The sequence below is a fragment of the Trachinotus anak genome, unplaced genomic scaffold, assembly GCF_046630095.1.
Source record: "Trachinotus anak isolate AG129_WGS33_773 ecotype Australia unplaced genomic scaffold, CSIRO_AGI_Tana_v1 ptg000001l, whole genome shotgun sequence".
Classification (NCBI taxonomy): Eukaryota; Metazoa; Chordata; class Actinopteri; order Carangiformes; family Carangidae; genus Trachinotus; species Trachinotus anak.
The window spans coordinates 16,857,410-16,877,130 of NW_027273852.1; the positions used below are offsets into that span (position 1 = coordinate 16,857,410).

The following is a 19,721-nucleotide window of genomic DNA, read 5'->3' on the forward strand; positions in this document are numbered from 1 at the left end:
CAAACACTAGAAGTTATTTTGAGTCAGAAATCACACTTTGCAAACACACACACACACACATACATACACAGAACAAGGCACACCTGTACCTCAGGAAAGCTGCAGATGAGTGCGTTGTCTCCACAGGGGCTGTGCTGTGTGTCCAGGCTGTAGTTGAGGAGGTGGGCGTGGCAGGCGTTTACGCTGTTCAGGCTGATGTTGAGCTCTGCTGTGATGCAGCTCCGCAGGTCAAGGCTGCTGCAGGTGAACTGAACAGTGTCAAAAGTCAGTGAGGACAGGTGAAAGCACATTAGGCTCCTTTACTGAATATCATCTGAGGAATGTGAATTGTTCACTGGATGCTTTGAAAAATAATTTTATGCTAAGAAAAGTATAATTTTTTCTTGTGGGACTTCTGTTGATGAGAACTTACAATATTGATGAAAGCGGACAGAAAGACGACGATGATGGTGAAGACACCCACCAGGGTGCTGTTCAGTCTGGACTGGACGATCCTCTTAGAGAGCGTCTGCAGAGGGACTGGGAACAGCTGGGTAAAGGAGAGCGTCATGGGTAAAGAGGGGAAGGTCACCAAATGATTTGACCGAATGTAGCACTGTTAGCTTACACATCATTTTCATTGCAGCCCCAAATTAAATAAATCCCTGAATTAACACTCTGGGACATTTGACAGTGACATAAATGCTGATATAAGATGTGACAAGACAGCATGCAGTAAACTGATGCCTGCAACTAAACCATTTTTTCTTCATCTAGTGTATGATGAGAGAGGACTGACAGCAAAGTTCTGTCTGCACGTTCAATACATGTACAAGTGGAAGACTTTCTTTTTTTTTTTCAATAGCAAAGCCATGACTCATCAGTGAAAAGCATCAATAGCAACTCTACTTTCATCTCTTCTGTCCCTCAAGGCCCTTCAGCAGGCACCGAGAGCAGGGAATGGATAGAAAAAAGCCTCCTGAGGTTTGTGAGGTGAGCCCTGCTCTTTTGTGTCAGTCCCGCAAAACAACTGTAGTGTGTTAGAGTTGCAATTTATTTAGTGACTAATTAATTGACTGATTGATTTTTAATCTCCAGGTTAACTCAGTGCCCAAACATTAGCTAATACAGCACCAAACATAGAGTTGCAAGAGAGCATTAATTACTGCACAAATGTCTTTCCAACAATCAACAAACAGAACAAAAGAGGCAAAAGGGTGACTGAACAGAGAAAAAAATTTATGTTATATTTCACTAAATAACTGTTCCTTAAATCATCTGATGGAGGACACAGAAAACATAAAAGGGATTTTAGTTTAGTGCTGCCTAAATTGGCCCAAAAAAGGACGCAGTGTCCCGACACTGATGTGTGTAATAAATAAATACTGAGCAGAGCGATCACAGACAGTTAACAGTCTGAGTGCAGTTTGCAGTCTGGTAGACTGATCATTTACAAGATTTAGAGCAAATGTGTTGTACAAGGTTGAACGCTCTGAACTGCAAAGTCTTTTGGGTGACAAAGAGGTCGTCCAAAAAAACAGGAAACACAATCTTAAATTTGTCAGTCTCACAACCTTTGATTAAAGTAAGTGGGACATGAAGTTTCTTGTAGACTTGTGTAAATGTGATGGTGCCTTTAAAGCCAACACTGGTGTGAGCTGAACAGTCTCAGTACAGTCCTACAGTGGACCAGTCATCTCAGATGATACTACAGATGCACACCAACACACCCACAACAACCTGACACTGTGATATACACATGCCACATCCAAAATGAGCTCTGTTTTTTTAGGAGAGTGTATTTTAAAATTACAAAGAATGTCTATATAATATTTTCATTGTGTGGCTGGGGAAAATGGGGTCTCATGGTGACATCTGCACTTTGCCAGTTAAATTCTGCTCTAAGAAGAACTTGTTTTCGAGGTTGTTTTTGAAGGTCCCATATTTTATACTTTTGCTGTGTTTTATTTGATTGTTGATATCCATAGGAAGATATCTCAGTGTAGTTTTACATCTCCTCTCTCCACTTCTCTGGAGTTCTACTAACAACAAGTCAGTCAGCCAATCAGAAGAGAGGATCTGAGCCTCACATCTGATTGGCTGACTGTTTTCTGAGTGATTGAATAAACATACAGTAGATTTCAGGTAAACACACAGAGAAACCAAATCCTGCAAGGCTGGATGGTGGGTCTGGGCTTGGGGCATGGCTTAGGGCGGTGACTGCTTCATTGTGACATCAAAAATCACACTTTATACAATATGGGACCTTTAATTCACAAATAATGTCTATATAATATGTAGCAAAATGGAGTCACATAGTAACATCTGCACTTTGCTTTAAGGGGTTAATTTAAAAACTCTTCACTAAAAACTGCTCATTATGAGGTCAAGAGCAGGATAAGCTAATTTTCTACATCACTTACATTATCTGGAATCTATAACAAGTACATCATCAAACCCGCAGCCTAATAAGAGATTTAACATGATGAAAATAGTCTTACATAAAGGAATGAGAAGCAGCAAGGAAGAGAAAAGCTGGCAGTTCTTCTCTGTGGATGATATTTTATAAAACTGCATCCTCTTAAAAAAATCCTATAATCACTCCTATCAATTATCACTCTAGAAAAGACCAATGTCTCAGATCTGCACATGGTAGCAAGTTTGTTTTTCTTTTTTTTTTTGGCATATACATTCATCACAAGCTGAGGCAACTCACCCCAAAACAGCAGTAGACAGCTGAGATGAACATGACAGTCGTCAGGATAATGAGACAGGTGATAAAGAAGCCGATCATCAGGCTGGAGCTGCAGACAACAAAGGGATAGGATGTAATTATATACAGATTTTCTGGCTGCATTTTATGATTTAGAGATGCTACCTGTGTCACGGCTGAGGAGATCTTGATGACCTTGTGTGAGGATAAATAATTTGGAAGTCGCTGTTATATTTGTGTGGGTGTGACAGGATGAGATACAAGCAAGAGAAGAGTCCAAAGAGGGGAGAGCGTGAAGACAGTGAAAAAAAAAACAAAAAACAGATTAAACAATGAGAGAGAGAGAGAGGAGACAGCGTAGGAGGGACTCTGAGGAGGACTGAGAGGTAAAGAGAGGAATAAAAGACGAGGGGGGAGTGGTGAGATGAAAGGATCAAGAAGAAAGGTTAATAAAGAGGCAGGCGGAAGGAGATCAATACTGAGAGATGGGCAGGGAGAGAAGTTTGAGTGCAGAAGAGATTTTAAAGGAGGGATCGCCTAGAGACAAAATCTGCCAGAGCTTTTTGAATCAGGCTGCTGCTCAAATGCAGTTCCACTGATTTTGATTTGATATCCTCTTTTATTACTCATCTATTCAGCTTCAGAGTTATAAAAATTACTTTTTCATTTTTTTCACTTTTATAGTTCTGGTTGGTTAAAGACAGAAGAACTTGCAGCAGATACTGTACGGTTTGAAAGCATACACTGAACGTTTGGAGGCCACAGCTGATGTGTTAAAGAGTGTCTTTCATTTTTTTTAAGTCGTAAACAAGTGGCACCACTTTCTAGCAAGACATAGGTTATAAAGGAGCTAATTAATAACTGAATTCATTAATCTTTATTAGAAAAAATAAGTCATTAATAAGGACAACTTTTGGGTTACCAGGTTCTGTGAAAAAAAACAACTTGACTTTATTTTATTGCACCATAACTTCTTTTCTTTTAAAGGGTCACTATTGAAGTCTCATTTTTCTCATCACTAAAATCTTATCACAACCAACATTATGGCCAAAAATTTTCCCCAAACCAGAATTTGATTTTAATTCATCGGGAATCAATAAGTCTTTATTCGCATGTCCCTGGCTGACCAGTGTTAACACACACATGCATTATTTTTGAGCAATAGTGGGCTGATTCTGCTACTCACAGTAAGAAAAACAAAGTTTTAGTAATAAAAGTTTATTTTTTAGTTATTATGAGAATCATTCATTCTAAACCTTGAACCTTATGAAATCTGTATCGTCGACACTGTTTCCTGTCTGCAGTCACGCAGCCTGTTCATCTCTACACTGATTCTTTTGTCTGTTACACTCACTTTCTATAGAAATGAAAAACTCTGTGTTATCGAAATATTTTCTGCATCAAACTGCACATAAATCTGAACGATCCACTTTACACACTCCCGGATTCCCTCTGTCATTTATCATTTTATATTTGATTGTTGTTGTTGTCACAAGTTCTTATTTTCTCACTTGCGATTACTTAAAGCGGCGGATGGTGGTGTTAGCATGACGATGACGCATGGATGATTCTAGCAGCTGTTAGTCCTGCTGTTGGTAAAATGACACCAAAATGTCTGTGAGGAGCCAAATGACTGTCATTCAGTCACAACAATGTGAGTTGGTGATGGCTGTGTATTTCAGTGAGGAACTGTTGTCTGAAGTGGTTTTCACTCACGGTGGCACAATGACGATCTGGATGAAGCAGATGAAGAGAAAAACGAGGGAGGCGCAGGCCACGTAAGCCCCGAACCTCGAGTCCACCTGCTTGGAGTACTGCAGGATGGAAAGAGAGGAGGAGAGAGAAACAGCATTTCAACATTTGACAAAGATTTTCTTGCATTGCGTACCCAACAAAAAAAAGATCTTAAAAAATCAATAGCTTCATGCTTGAAATAAGTTTTCTTTCAAAATGTTTCATACTTATTCTCAAAATCTGGGAGCAGTGGCCATAATACTCTCATATACTTGAGACTTCCAGATCCCAGATGTTGAGATGCTGTTATTTTTAAGATCAGCATTCAGACTGAAAGACTGTCTCTTGACTAATGAAGACTTCAGACTTGACTTGGACTCAAGGACTAAGACTAAACACTGAATGATGCTGGGTTTTCGAGGCTGATATAAAAACAATGAATAAAAATACATTGGCTGAAACAAATGCATAAACAAATGCTTTTGATGAGGATTTTTTGTGACCAACATTTAGACAAAAGTAGGATAAACTATGTGTTGGAGACACAGGTTGCAAACCAAAATGATCCATATAATTTCTGTCCTGTTAGTTCTTATTACCACCTGGCTGACATATACGCCGTAGATACTGGTACATAACACTGACGTTGTCTCCTTGGACCTGCTTCATGAGTCTTAAAAATAGCTCTGCACGTTGGTGCAGGAATGAAGTGCGACTCAGACTGAGGCTGGTAGACAAGAGGCTTTTTGCACAGGGACGATTGCTTGTCATGGCTAATTATTTACTGCTATATTGACAGTGTGTGTCACAATGTGTATTACTGTGTGTGTGTGTGTGTGTGTGTGTGTGTGTGTGTGTGTGTGTGTGTGTGTGTGTCCTAACCTTTTTCTCCAGATCTGGCTCTCTGAAGGTGAGCAGGAACTTTTTGACATGTTCAGAGCGCAGACGGTCGATGCTGCGTGCGTCGATGGCTCGGCCCAGGAACTCGTCCACCTCGTCCTCTGGGTTCAGGTTCTCCTGTGTGTTTCTAAAAATGAAATGCCTGAATAAAACAAGATGAGACTGGTTGACATTTACATCTCAAGAAAACTGGAAAAGGCTCTTTAGATTTTACTGCCAGAGAAACTGAACACCTGTAACTGAGCAGCTAACCCCCCAACTGTAAATTAAATGGAAATCATCCATAATTGTTGAATAACCACCCTTACAGCCAACTGCACCCTGAGGTGCAGTATCATTTAGGTAATAGTATGCAAAGTGAAAAGGAGCAATTGACCTAAATAACCAGTACTCCCCTCGATCCCAAAAGACTCTGATGAGCCAGTTCACCTTGGACTAAACACTAAATCTGCAAAGTGTCACTTACACTGATTGGCCCTGTTGACAAGAACTAATCAGCTGATGGAGACATCATGCTACTGTATAATAATCGCAGTGATCGTGTGTGTGTGTGTGTGTGTGTGTGTGTGTATGTGTGTACTTGTACTTGCTACATAGGACCAAAGGACCAAAAAAAGTATTTTACCAACAGAGTGAGGACATTTTGGGAAAGTGAGGACATTTTGGCCGGTCCTCACTTTTTGAGACACCTTCAAATCACATTTTGAGGGTTAAGACTTGGTTTTAGAGTTATGGTTAGAATTAGGTTTAGGTTAAGGTCAGGGTCAGGGTCAGAGTTAGGCACTCAGTTGTGATGGTTAAGGTTAGGGTAAGAGGCTAGGGAATGCATTATGTCAATGAGTGTCCTCACAAAGACAGAAGTACAAGCGTGCGTGTGTGTGTGTGTGTGTGTGTGTGTGTGTAGGAGCCTATTGTCGAGTCAGTGCACAGAGAAAAAACATGATATGATGAGAGCTTGATAAATGTGGGATGCGTCTTAAAACCCTCTTCCACTAAAAAAGGTTTTTTGCGAACTGTGATGTGGACAAATGAGCCCTCAGTGCTCACACACTGAGCATGAACTTTTCTGCAGCAGGAGACATCTTGTGTCTCATAGTCAAATGTTTGCATAGAGTGGATTTTTTTCCATAATAACAAAATTACAATAGATTTGAGCTTATGTATTCATATTTTATTAGTATTGTATATGTCTTAAAACATGTCTGGAGAGGAGCTTTAAAAGTTTTGTCATGTTCATTTAGATAAGATGCACTTTAAATATCACTTTAAAAAGACTAGAAATTAATATTGCACGGATAGAAAAAAATGAATGTAGATTCAGTCACTTTTATAATTATCTACTTGTTATTGTTTTAACCTGTTTGAAATGTGCATGTCTGTGTGTCTGTTTCCTTTGCTTGTAGTACCATATGGAGTAACTCTTAATCTCATTGTAATTTTTTGCAATACAATGACAATAAAGGCTTTCTATTTCTATTTCTATTTCTTTTTTGTTGGGAATTTGTCTTGGACTCTGTGACACTTATTTAAAAAAAAAAAAAAAATCTACAAACAAAAAATAAGAATTCTACATAGATACATAGATTCTACATATAATGGCTTTAACAACATTAATAGATATAAATGATAATAAATAACATTTATTTTAAAGTGTAACTGTTTTTAATCTAACTTGTGCCATAAAGTGTTCAGTTTTCTCAGAAGGAGCAGGTTGGTTTTAAATCGATTGAAAAACTGCAAACTCATCTACTCTTTATGTTTCCATTGACACAGAAACTGTTGTTTCCTGGTGCGACAAGACGCTGATCACCACAGTTTACAGTTAATAAGGTTTTCTATGAAAATGTTTTGGTGATGCATTAGAAAAGCAAAATGACACATTACATGTGTCATTTTGCTTCACCCTGAGCCTCAATCACTACTTCATACATAGACTATTGACTTTGGGTTTTTTTTTTTTATTGTTACGTTTACTGTAGTGTGTGTGATGACTGATTATAAGTCTTTTATACTTTTAAAAAAGTTTTTTTTTTTTTGGCATTTTAAGCCTTTATGATAGAGAGTAGTGAAATGAGGGAGAGGGAGAAACAAACATCCCCAGTCAGCATCAAACTGGGGGAATTGTGGTTCATTGTTGATGTCTTAACCCCAGAGCGATGGACTCGTCCCTGAATTAAGTCTTAATTCTTGGCGATTAAGCTCCTAATATAGTAGCAAAGAGGAATTTTTGCAGCAGTTTAAGAAGCATTTTTCACTCCTGACTTGTTTGCCTGAGGTCATGGTTAACATTTACAGCTGCTGGTCAGAGATGACCTCCTCCTGATTAAATGTAGTGATGCTTTCTAGTACAGCATGACAAAAATACAGCATGCACACCCTCTCAAAAGCTATCAGTGTGCATAAGAGGCAGGATCTGCGCTGCAGCCCGGAGCAGCGGCTCAGTGTGATGTCAGAGCAAACTCACGGATACAGAACAGTTTGGGAGGAGAGGAGGAGGAGGACAGCTGCTTCACTCAAATGACTGCAGCTCTCTGATCACTGACAGACACTTTTATGTTCTGGATGTGACAGCTCGCTGCACCACTTTATGAACATCTGTCTATCTGACAGCAGATCGACAAAATCGTCTTCGAATTCAGACAAAATGATTTAAACGCCTCCTGAACTTAACGTCTGACAGAACTTCATCACAGTTACAAACACTGAGACACAGGTGGGCGTTATTAAGTTGAATACCAATCAGCAGCAGTTACCAGCTATAAAACCTGCCTGCCAATCATGAACTTCATATCTGGGTTTCTATGGTAACATGAGATGACTTTACGCTTCCCAAAGAGGCCAAATCATGGTTGCATCAGTTACAAAAGCTGCAAAATTACTTCATTGTCCACACGAACAGTCTCAGAAATCAAGACAACACATGACAGACAAAGTTCCCACATCAGCAAAGTGATCTCGAGTTAAAACTAACCAACGAATGAAAGCTGAATGGAGCTTAATTGAGCCAGATGTGATGTAGTGTTTGCAAAATGACTCTTTTTTAAAACCCCTGAAAACTTTGTGTGTGTCTAAGTGTTTCTCTCAAACATTAAATATTTACGACTGAATAAACAACCATCAAAGTTAAAGTTGAGGGAGATATATCCTCAGGCATTATTTTTTTAAAATCAAACACAAACTTGCAAGCAGTAATCTGCTCCATCAGGTCTGCAGGGGTCTGGTTTGATCTAGCCTGAATGACTGAAAAACACCCCCCAGAACCAGCTGATTTGTATTCAGATGTTGCCCTCACTGGCTTCAGTTTTTTTTTCCCAGCTGAGCCGCCCCCACTTCAAACCAGAGAGACCAGCACCGACAAGGAGAGAATGAGCGAAGGGCCTTTAACATTATGGTCTGGGCCTTTGCAATAGTGATTTGATTACTTCTAAACTCAAATTTTCAAATTCTGTCTAGCCCCTGTATCTTCCTAGGGTGTTCGATGTATTGATGTGCATCAGGTGAGGTGCAGACCTGACTCCCAACAGAAAATAAAGACTTTTTTATTTGTTTTTGTATCATCCTGAAGCAGAAACAGGTTGAAAACTTAATTAAAACCATTCAACTTGTATGCACAGACCTCGTAACATCCTCTAGATGTTTGGTATCCAGGTGCACAGCACTTTAATGTTACCGTCTGTGCTTTGTTTATGCAAATTGCAAAGCATTTTAATGGGTATTTACATCAGCAATAAGCAGCTACAGCATTAAGTCTCTCATAACACTTCAGCACCGCTGATGTTAATGTGTTTTCCACTATGGAGTGGAAAGAATGGAAACAGCCGTGTCGACAAATTCACAGTGATGTCCACTTTGACTCATACAGTGTCATTAAAGTCATTATGCCATTTCTGACTCCTTTCAGGGCTCCTTTTTGCTATTGATTGCAAAGTCGGCCATTGTACGGTGGCCTTGAGCGGTCAACACACTGCGACTTAGAGAACACATGAAAATGGACATGTTTGTGTATTTGGCTGTGTTGTCAAATTGATGACGATGATTTGTGAATTTGTTTGTGTTTTGTCTGTTTGCAAGTGTTTTCTTACGTTGCAGTTGAGCGTTGAGCTCTCAGGGCCACTGTACCATTGAGTCTATGAAAAAAATTCTCTGCCTAGTATGTCGGAGAAAGTAAGAACAAGTGCGGGATGAGAGGGAAGAAACAACAATGTTGAAGGGCAGTCACTACTCACTTGTCCTTGGGGTCTTCAAAACCCTGCAAGACAGAGAAGAGAACAGCAAAAAATACAAATAAATGAACAGCAGGAAATGGCAGCTTCCAACAGTCTGACAGCAGCAACTGGAAGCTTTATTTTTTACCCATTTCGAGCCAGATTGGGCTTTATTTTACCCCAAAACTGGCAAAGATTTACAAATCTCTAGTAATTGACAGAATGTTTCTTTTTTTTTTTTTTTAATTGATTAACTGCGAATGCCAAATATGAGGATTTTCTGCCTGTCTCTGCTTTATATTAAACAAATTTGTGTTCTTCACGGTTGTTTGGACGAAACAACTAATTTGAAAGTTCACTTTGGACTCTGGAAACTTTTAACAAGCATTTTTTCAGATATATTTTTTTCAGAAAGAAGATAATGATAACTGCTAAATCATGAATAATGAGCAGATGAAAAATAATTGTTCGCAGCAGCACAGAAATCTCCCAGCTCATCTGCTGGAATTATATCAGCTCAGCTGATGAAAGGCAGCTCAGCAGTAACTTTTACAGTGATGCCCACACACTTTTAAGATTGTAGATGAATCATCTAGAGACTAATTTGTTTAAATAACAAATTAACATATGATTTATTTGACATTTAAAGTTTTGGTATCACTGTAACTTCTACTGAACGTTACCACAAATCATCTTTTTTATCACTAATAAAAAACTGAGTTAAGCCCACCAATCATCCCCCTGACTGCACATCTGCTTGTTCAATTTAATAGTAATTATCACATTCAACACCGCCGTTATAATTTTGAAAATAACAGCTCTTCTCCTGATGACATAACATCAGGCCTCCGAGAACTAACTAGCTCACATAAATAATTAGTACGAGCCAGAGAAAATGAAATGAAGCAGGAGGTATGAAGGGAAAGGCTGCCTGTGGCTGGAAGCAAGTGAGCAGGGAAAAAAACCAAGTAGGCGTGGGCTCAAAGTGAAATATATTTGCGTCAAACTGGGCTGAAGATTGGCAGCGCTCTATTCTTATCCCATCCGTTCTCAGCTCAGCACAGCAAGAAACAAAGACTGCGGTTCACCAGTCATTACAATAAGACGTAAAACTTGGATGAGTTTCACTTTTTCTTCTCCAAAAATGCTCTCGAGTAAAAATGCAGCGCTGGAGTCTGTTAGTGCACTATTCTTGATGTTTGTCAGGAAAACTGTGAGCAGATTCATCATTTGCCACCATTGTTTTGACTGATGATAATCTGAGCCCACGATTCAACTTCAATAATCATGCAATGCTCCGTCTCTGCTTCTACTTCATTCAGAAATTGGTATCTTCTTCTTAACAATGTCATCGCAAAGGAACCCTGAGAGGACGCCTGATGCGGGTTAGATTTTCTTAAAGAAGAGCTATTCAGCTCTTTGGATTTAAAAACCTTGACCGATCTTAATGTATTCTAGTGAAATGTAACTGCAACTGTCTCAGTATGCAGCTGTAATATGAAGGAAAAACAGAATAAAAAATGTGATCAGGATGTTCCTACTTTGAACTGAGCTCTCTGACTTTCCAACACGACATGTTCATTTCAAATCACAGGCTCTGGCTTTGGGGCCCCTGACCCTCAGGCCCATGTCTAGTGAGTGTTCAGGATTCATGTCCACGTTGAACTGTTACTACAATGTGTTTCTCTGGCTCCCTCTTGTGGATGAAAAAGTGAATGAAGCCGAGCTGGATTCTATGTGCAAGGACTGCAACAGAGAGCGGAAGGTAAAAGCTGAAATGTTGGTGCTCCTGCTCGTTCCACCATTTCCTCTCCTCCTCTCAACTTGTGAAAGCAGTTGAGTAAACAGTAGAAAAAGAAAGCACTTGTGTAAAAACCCTGGATGCCTCATAAGTCATTCACAGTTCAGTGCTCTGCACCGTCTGTGTGTGGATAGACAAAAAACAAAAAACACAGAACATCCATCCACAACACCCCCTCCCTGCCTGCCTCCCTGCCATCGATATAAAAATTTCTCCCTCATGCCCTCTGCACGTCTTTGACTCTTCACGCTCTACAACTTGTTTTATCTTCACAGCTTCCTGGGTGATTAATGAGTGCTACTGAGATAGAGAGGGAGACAGTGATAAGCAGAGGGACAATGGAGGCTGAGGGTGAAGACAGACTGAACTGTGGCAAATAAAGTTGCTGTCAAAAGCACAAATGTTTCTGCAAACTCTGAAAGGACTTTGTGAGTCAGGGCGTAAAGAAAACACAGACACATCTGATGTTGGGCAAACAAAAAATATAGAGAACACACACACACACACACACACACAGCAGCCTCTGACACGATGTCAGGACCAGTAATTGAATGCCCTCATCCAGAACAACAGCCTGTTTTTGAGATTTTTTTTTCTTTTTTAAATATGAGCAGTCTTAACTGTAGTGTTTCTTTTTTTCTATCCAAAACATTGGGTATAAATCAGACTGAAATCACTTTGCTTCTTTCTGAATTTCAGTAGGTGGCACTCTTTTCTTTGTTTGCTCAGTCGTATTGGCAACATCACTCACCTGTCAGCTTCATACAGAACGTATGTTGTAGTATTCATAACATTACATTTTTCTATCCAAAACGAATCACAAGAAGTGTGTTCAACTTCCCTACGGCCAAAATGTTCTCATGACACAAATCATTAAAGGGCTACTCCAGGTATTTATACTGAGTCCATCGTGTAATTGGAATCGTGAGAGACACATCGAGACACCAGTGATCAAAACTGATGTAGATGATGAGATATCCTGACTTTTAGTCCACTGGATCCTACACTTCCCATAATGCAGCTTGATAGCAGTATCCTTCTGTGGTTAATGCTCCATGACCCCAGACCGGAGCTGGTCTATTTTATTTTTTTTTGCTGCTCAGCTGGCAGCAGTGCACCAATAATTTGTTGTGGTACCAGTTTCAGTGCTGCTCTCAGAGCACGAGGTGATGTGTGAGAGGCAGTGTGTGCCATGAAGGGCCGTCCTTCTGCTTATCAGGACTGCAGATCAAAGGATTATGGGTATTAACAATGAGGTGGGTTCATCTCCAAATGAAAGCTGAGATCAGATATTGGCAAAAGAGTCACCTGGCTGTGGCACTCCAATAACACTGACGGGCATAACAGAAATGCTACATAGCAGACGGTCAGGACACTTATAATAATAACCACTTTTTAAATTTTCCTCACCATCCTCTTCATCTCCTTGGAGACCTGGTTCCCGCCCAGATGGTTGTAGAACGGACGGTCGGTCCAGTGGCCGCTGTTGTGGGTGACAGAATTGGTCCTCTGTCGGTTCATTTTGGCTATCATCTCCTTTTCCTCTTTCTGTGAGAGATGCAGACACAGGAAAGGACAACAGAATATATTCATCACATGCTGACAGACCTACAGAAACAAACAAAAGATACATTTTATTTACAGACACAAAATCTGGTTCTTTGGTTTAGTTTGGCAGGATTCAGTCCAGCTGACAATCCTGTCTCTAATGCACATGAAGAATTTATTTATATGCACCGTTTATTCAGCTGAGTGCAATATTCCAATACAAGTGCAATTTTAAATCTGGGCAATTACCTCCCTATAATACTGTGACATTTATATTTATACTGTATATTTTTACATCGTAATTTAAGGACATTTTTACATTTTATGTTTTTATTTCTATTTTTTATGTTTATATTTATTTTATCTTTAGTTTTTGCCTCTTACATTATTCTCTATTTTTTCTGTTACACTTGATGGAACAACAGTAACATAACTTAATTTCCCCCTGGGCATCAATAAGTATTGTGATTGACTGACTGATTGATTGATTGATTGATTGATTGATTGATTACCTCCAGTGGTAAAGTACCTTTATTCCAAGTTCTCTTTTGAGGCACTTGTACTTTAGTTGAATATTTCTATTTAACACTACTTTGAACTTCTACTCCACTGAATTCAGGAGGAAATTTTGTACTTTTTACTCCTGACAGTCATAGTTACTTCATATATCGCAAATTTTGAAAGACAAATGGTTGTGTTGTATCAAGGCAGGAATCTGCAGGGCTGAAAAATGAAGCCAACACTGAAGTGCCAAAAAATAACCAACTTTACAGCAGGAATAAACATGTTTACAGCCTGGTACAAAAATTGGTTTTAGTCTGTACAATTCATTTCCCTCTTCATGACAATTGTTTAAATTTGAGCAAGGCTTAAAGTTATGATAAGTGAGAGGATGTTACTTTGAGGGACAGGTGGGTGAACATAAGCAAAACAGCACTGCTAGAGGAGAATCTTCTCGCATTACAGACACCAAAGTTAAACATCTCTTTACTCACCAAACTGTGAGAGGCAGTAAGTGAAAGCATCAAACTGTAGCGCTGTTTTTGTGTGCTCCAGAAATACAATCAGTTTCAGCTTCTGGTGTTGTGTTGGAAAGATGGTTTCTGGAGATTCAGTCTGTAATCTGGGACCTGTATCTGTATTTTATTTCTTGCAGATCTGATATTACTGAGACTACGTAAGGTCTCTAGGATGTATTTTTTGTTTTTCAAAAATAAGAATATTAAAAGTAACCACACAAATTAGATTATACAATCTTCCTTCTGTCTCACAGCATGAGCAGCAAAGTGAGAGGAAGATATCACTTCACATGACATGCTATCTATAATCACAGCTTGTGATAGTGCTGGAGGACAGAGACAGCTGATAAAAGCAGTACAGTCATAAACAAACTGGAGCTCATGCAGCGAGGCAGATATGAATTCATTCCTCTCAGAAACACACTTCAGATGGGACAGAATCCCACTTTATAAACACTGATATGTGCAATAGTTACACTGTGTTTTTTCAAGCCTTAATACACATACATCAGGCCTGAGGCTGTTGATCAAACCTTTCAAGAAAATAAATGGTGAAGCTACAGAAAGTCTGCAGAGCAAATGGTATTTTTAGACATTTTTTAGAGTTATTGCTCTGTTTTTTTTCCTTCTAGCTTTCACCTGTTGTTCTTTTCAAAATAGATAGATATATTTGAGGCTTATTCTAAAGGGTTAGATTCATCTTTAGAGTTAAACTGAAATAAATGAATAAATGTAATGTTAAAGGGGTTATAGAGACGGACAAAAGTAAATTATCCCTCAAAAGAAGTGTTGATATCCGTAAGTCCCAAACACCATCTCAATGTAGTTGTACATCTCCTCTCTCAGGCTTCTCTCTGGAGCTCTCGTAACAACAGGTCGGTGAGCCAATCAGAGGACAGGCTCTGAGCCACCCTTCTGATTGGCTGACTGTTTTCTGAGTGATTTAATACAAATACAGCATATTACAAGTAAACACTCAGAGAAACCAAATCCTGCAAGGTTGGATGGTGGGTGCAGGTGAGCGGGGCTTGGGACATGGCTGAGAGCAGTAACTGCTCTGTTGTGACATCACAAAGTTACAGAATTCCTGACAGCTCGTTTTAAGGCTCAGTTCCTGAATCAAGGCTGTACGCATTTGTCTGTGGACTGAGGCTTTGATATTTTCACAGTATGAATACAGAACCTGCTTTATAATCAAAATAGACATGGAAGTATCACTTTACACAGTATGGGACTTTTAATTCATTGTTTTGGTTTTATGGCATACCCAAGGTGGTAATATGTCAGGGCAATGTGACTGTCAGCTTGGAGTTTTTGCACGTCCTATACACCTTTAAATAATAAATAAATAAATAAATAAATAAAATGCTGTTAATATGGTGTATATTTTTATGAGAGCACTTAGGCCTTTGCAAATCCCAACAACAGCAAGGAGTGTACCCTTTTCTGACTGCAGCCCGCAATGAGGTAGGTTTCTATGTTGTTCTTCTTCAGGTAGGCATTTCTTTCTCCCCCTGCTCCTGGCTCCACATCATAGTCCCCATTCAGATAATTCAGCGTGGCCTTGGTGATATGAATACGTCTGAAATGAGAACAACATACATCAACACTGGCAGTACACACACTGACTGGTTTACAGTTAGAACTTGATCATAACTGGAGCGACATACCCAGCTTTGCCTCCAGCCTCCATCTGATTGGCTAATGTTACATCATTGGACCAGACATCAAACTGCCACTTCCTGAGTCCCAGCACTCCACAGTGCACCCTGCCGCTGTGGATACCCACTCGCATGTTCACATTCACCCCAGTCACCTCCCGTACCAGCCTGCAAGAAACATCAAACAATCAGTCGAACAAACTTTGATTACCAGAAGTGATAACCTCCCAGAGATCAGTGGTCCATCAGTGTTTTAGATAAAGTTTCCATGCAGCTAACGATATGCCTGTTCTCGCTTGGAAGTCACATGGACGCAACAGTGGGGCCCTATAATCCCAAATGTCAGTGAGTGACTGAGTGACTGAGTGATCATAGTTGTGTGATGATAATTCCACCATTGTTCGGATGAATGCCACATGACTGAGTTGGAGTTTCCCCATTGGCGTTGCTCTTCAAAAAGAATTAGGACAAACAGTTTCCATTAGGCGGACTTTTACAGCCTGCAGTGTTGCCAACTTAGCACATATGTTGCTAGATTTAGAAACGTTTTGGCTTAGGTGTAAGTTCCCTTTAACATATATTCCCTATAAGGTGTACCAAATCAGGACGGCTGTTGAATTACGTGTGTGATGTTTCTGCAATTGTGAGACACAACAACAGACACTTAATTTGCCTAAAGCAGGTTGTGGATTAGATGACAGAGATGCATCTTCTCATCTAACCCTTGACAAAAAAGGACTAAGCCTTATTTGTTTCCAAAATGTCACACTTTTCCCACATAGACCTTTGCCACTCTGAATAAGATAAACAGGAAGAGATAATGGATGATGGATGAACTGATAGAGGGGATGATGCCAACTGCTAACACAACAGAGTCACTCAGATCAGCTACAAAGGCTTAGAAACTTGAGGTTCTGTCAGGAAAAAATAAAACGCTCTGAGGATGCAGACCCTTCAGGAAGTGAGTTACAGAAGTTTCCCATCCTTCACTACTACCAGTCGATGTATCAGCCTCGACCTTTAACTGTAACCTCAACCCCTGAGCAGGAGAATGACAACAGATGTCAGTCTTGTTGGCTAACAGGAAAGTATTCCTGCAAAGCAAGTGTTGTTTATTTACTGCCACTCCCACAGCATTATAATTCCCATAAAGTACAATTAAAACCACATCTGGAAAACATCCATTTATCACCAGTGGTTTTCCCATAGACTGTCCTGCTACTGTACTGGACATGCTGCAAACTGGAAGCAAGAGCTACCATTACCACCACACTGTTCCCACATTATCACCATGCTAACTTACGAGATGGCCTCTATCATGTCCAAGCCCATCTCCACACAGCAGTGGGCGTGGTCAGCCCTCGCCTCTGGCAGCCCCGACACACAGTAGTAGCAGTCTCCCAGGATCTTGATCCGCAGACAGTGGTTCTCCTGTCAGAGAGGAGAAAGGACAACTTACTGAAAATGTACATCAGCTTTTACATTGAATTCACAGTGTGGGGTTTCATAATGACTCACTTTCACATTCCTTCCCTTGGGGCTTGTACAGCTTGTTCTATTTACACACCATAGGTTCATTCATCCTTACATATTAATGGCTGTTTTAAGTGGTAGGGTAGGACCTGTTGGGCCTGAGGTTTTTAGTATGCATGTATATCTGTTTGTGTGCGTGTATTTGTGTACTGAGGAATACTGTGTGAAACAAAGATATTCTCTACAAACCATGAACATGCAAGTTCTGTAGCCAAGAACACTTTAAGCAGTTAGCAATTACTATGTTGTTGTAACTGGATCAATTTTACAGCACGAATGGTTTTTTTTAATCACTTGTCTCATTAAAACGAGCAGCTTGTAGTGCAGCTAAGTGTCAAAAATATTTTCAAAGTGTGAAACAAAGTGAAGTGCAAAATCTGTGAATAATAAGTTCCTCAAGAATGCAGAGCAGCATTCAACAGGTGAAGGGTTTATGGTGTAAAACAGGCCTAATAATAATAATAATAATAACTTTCTAAGGCTAAATGTCAAACCATTGAAACAATGGAATTCCTTCCCTGCCACAGCACCCAGTAATAACCTGAGGTCAGGCCTTACTTTAAAGATGCTCCTATTTTAACTCTACAATGTATTAATATTCTTATTCTGAAAAACAGGATGAAATTATGAGTGTAATATATTTTCTGTCTGTGCGATTGTATTTTTTCCATCTCAGAGATTGTGTTCTTCTAAGTCAGAATTGGTAATATGCCCAACCTCATCATCTAATGTATGAAGTAAAAATAAATGTTTTTTTATTATTAACTCTCCAGTTTTGATTTGAAATTAGACTTCAATTATTCAGCAAAAATGTGAATCCATAGGTTCCAGCCAATGGCAAAGCCACAGCAAATAAGAAAAAAAAAACATTATGAACACACTTCCTGCTGTGATATGTATAAATGAGAGAGTTTCCAGGAAAAGTGATCTAATTTCTAGGATAGTAATTTTAATACCACGCAAAAATAACCAAACCACAGCACATTAATGTATATATTTTCCAATCAGGTATATGCAATAAACAATACTTTTAGAGGAAAGCAGGGACTTGAACACACTTGTTTCTCAGAACTACAGTTACAAGACCTTTAAGCTTGGAGAACACAGCGTCTCATGATAGCCACCTGAGTATCTCTCTAGCACATGGCCCTGGGAAAATACAAAAAGACCCACTGTGTAAAGAGCACAGACAGAGAATGTGTGTGTGTGTGTGTGTGTGTGTGTGTGTGTGTGTGTGTGTGTGTGTGTGTGTGTGTGTGTGCGTGTGTGTGTGTGCGTGTGTGTGCGTGCGTGCGTGCATGTGTGTGTGTTGGTGTGTGTGTGTGTGTGTACATGGCTTTACAGAGATACAAGGTACATCTGGCATGGACATAAAAGCGTCAGTAGCAACGGTTCTTGTTTATAATGCCATTATGCCTGTATCACTCATAAATATTGATTAGCACATGGTTTCACCTTTCACAAACAAATCGCATACATTGAGCACTGGCTGGACAAACAGTGAGGCTTCTGAATAAGAAAAAATATCAATATTCATGAATGGGCTGCTCAGGAAGCTGTGATATAAGATATTAGAAATGTGTTATGAACACAGGTGGCTGCAGGATATTGACAGCAGAGAGGAAATAGAAATCTTAGAGCAAGTTTTATCTGTATTTTTTTTTTGTATTCATGTGTGACCACAATGAAATAAAGACCAAATAAAGTTCCCGGCTGTGTTTAAGACGGAGGAGAATGCCCTCACAGCAGAGCAGCTTAGGTTGATAATGCATGGTTCTCATCATCTCACACAAGAACTAAGCTTTTCATTTAGCCAGGTTAGTGTTAATGTAGTCTTAAATGACTGGTTTCCCAATATTTTTAAAAACAAAGCAAGTTCACACAAAGAATGAGCTTCTCAGATTGTTCAATCTCATATGCTGCTGAGGCCTCAGGAGAGTAAAATTAACCAATAATTCATGAAGGAAAAAGTCAACAAACAAAATCTGGAAGACAATTTTGCTCAAAAAGAAGTGTGTGGTTTTTTTTTCTATTTTAGTGCTCTTTTCACCATCTCATGGCCTGTTTCAATTTTTTAAGTGACCCCTTGGGTAGAGCTCGACCCACAGGTTGTGACCTGATATGGACTGTGCCATTGTTCACCAAATATTTCACAGCCTTGCAGCTGGGTTGGGTTTTGAACAGTACAGATGCTAAACAAAGACAACAGGTCAGGGACTGTTCAGTATAAATGGAGCACCGAGTTCCCCTCCTGTGGGGCAGCTGCACTGGATTTGGATTTGGATTTACACACCTGAAAGATGAGAATTATGCCACCTCAAGGTCTTATTTGCCATGCAGCCACTGCTCCTCCTGACCAGCTTCAGTTTCCTAGTGAACACCCAGGGTTCAAAGAGCACGTCCTCCCCTAGTGCCCCTCACCCTTTACAGAGTCTGTGCTCCTCTAGTCTGCTCTCAGAAACATGATGTTTGGGGAGTCTGTGCTCCTAACTAGTGCCAAATGTTTCATGGTGTCATGGCCATCAGGCATTTACTTAGTCTGTGCACGTTCAGGTTGTCACCAGGCTTCAGGTTTTATCACCAGAGATGAGCCTTGAAACAGCAACATTATGCACTAATGGAAAACGT

The 19,721-nt window shown here is 39.8% G+C and overlaps 1 protein-coding gene across 2 annotated transcripts in view; it reads right to left on the reverse strand.

Moving 5' to 3' along the window:
• The window catches only part of adcy5 (adenylate cyclase 5), an 88,336-nt gene that overhangs the window by 9,033 nt on the left and 59,582 nt on the right, over window positions 1–19,721 (reverse strand). Inside the window, exons 5-14 of one of the 2 annotated variants that reach the window (XM_071480890.1) lie at window positions 16,864–16,991; window positions 15,570–15,728; window positions 15,340–15,481; window positions 12,743–12,880; window positions 9,553–9,575; window positions 5,309–5,453; window positions 4,409–4,506; window positions 2,696–2,783; window positions 413–529; window positions 90–248 (exon numbers count right to left, since the gene is read on the reverse strand). In XM_071480890.1, the coding sequence (XP_071336991.1) occupies window positions 90–248; window positions 413–529; window positions 2,696–2,783; window positions 4,409–4,506; window positions 5,309–5,453; window positions 9,553–9,575; window positions 12,743–12,880; window positions 15,340–15,481; window positions 15,570–15,728; window positions 16,864–16,991 (1,197 nt within the window). Of the gene's footprint in view, window positions 1–89; window positions 249–412; window positions 530–2,695; window positions 2,784–4,408; window positions 4,507–5,308; window positions 5,469–9,552; window positions 9,576–12,742; window positions 12,881–15,339; window positions 15,482–15,569; window positions 15,729–16,863; window positions 16,992–19,721 lie in introns of both variants that reach the window. The other variant, XM_071480882.1, reaches the window with a different exon arrangement.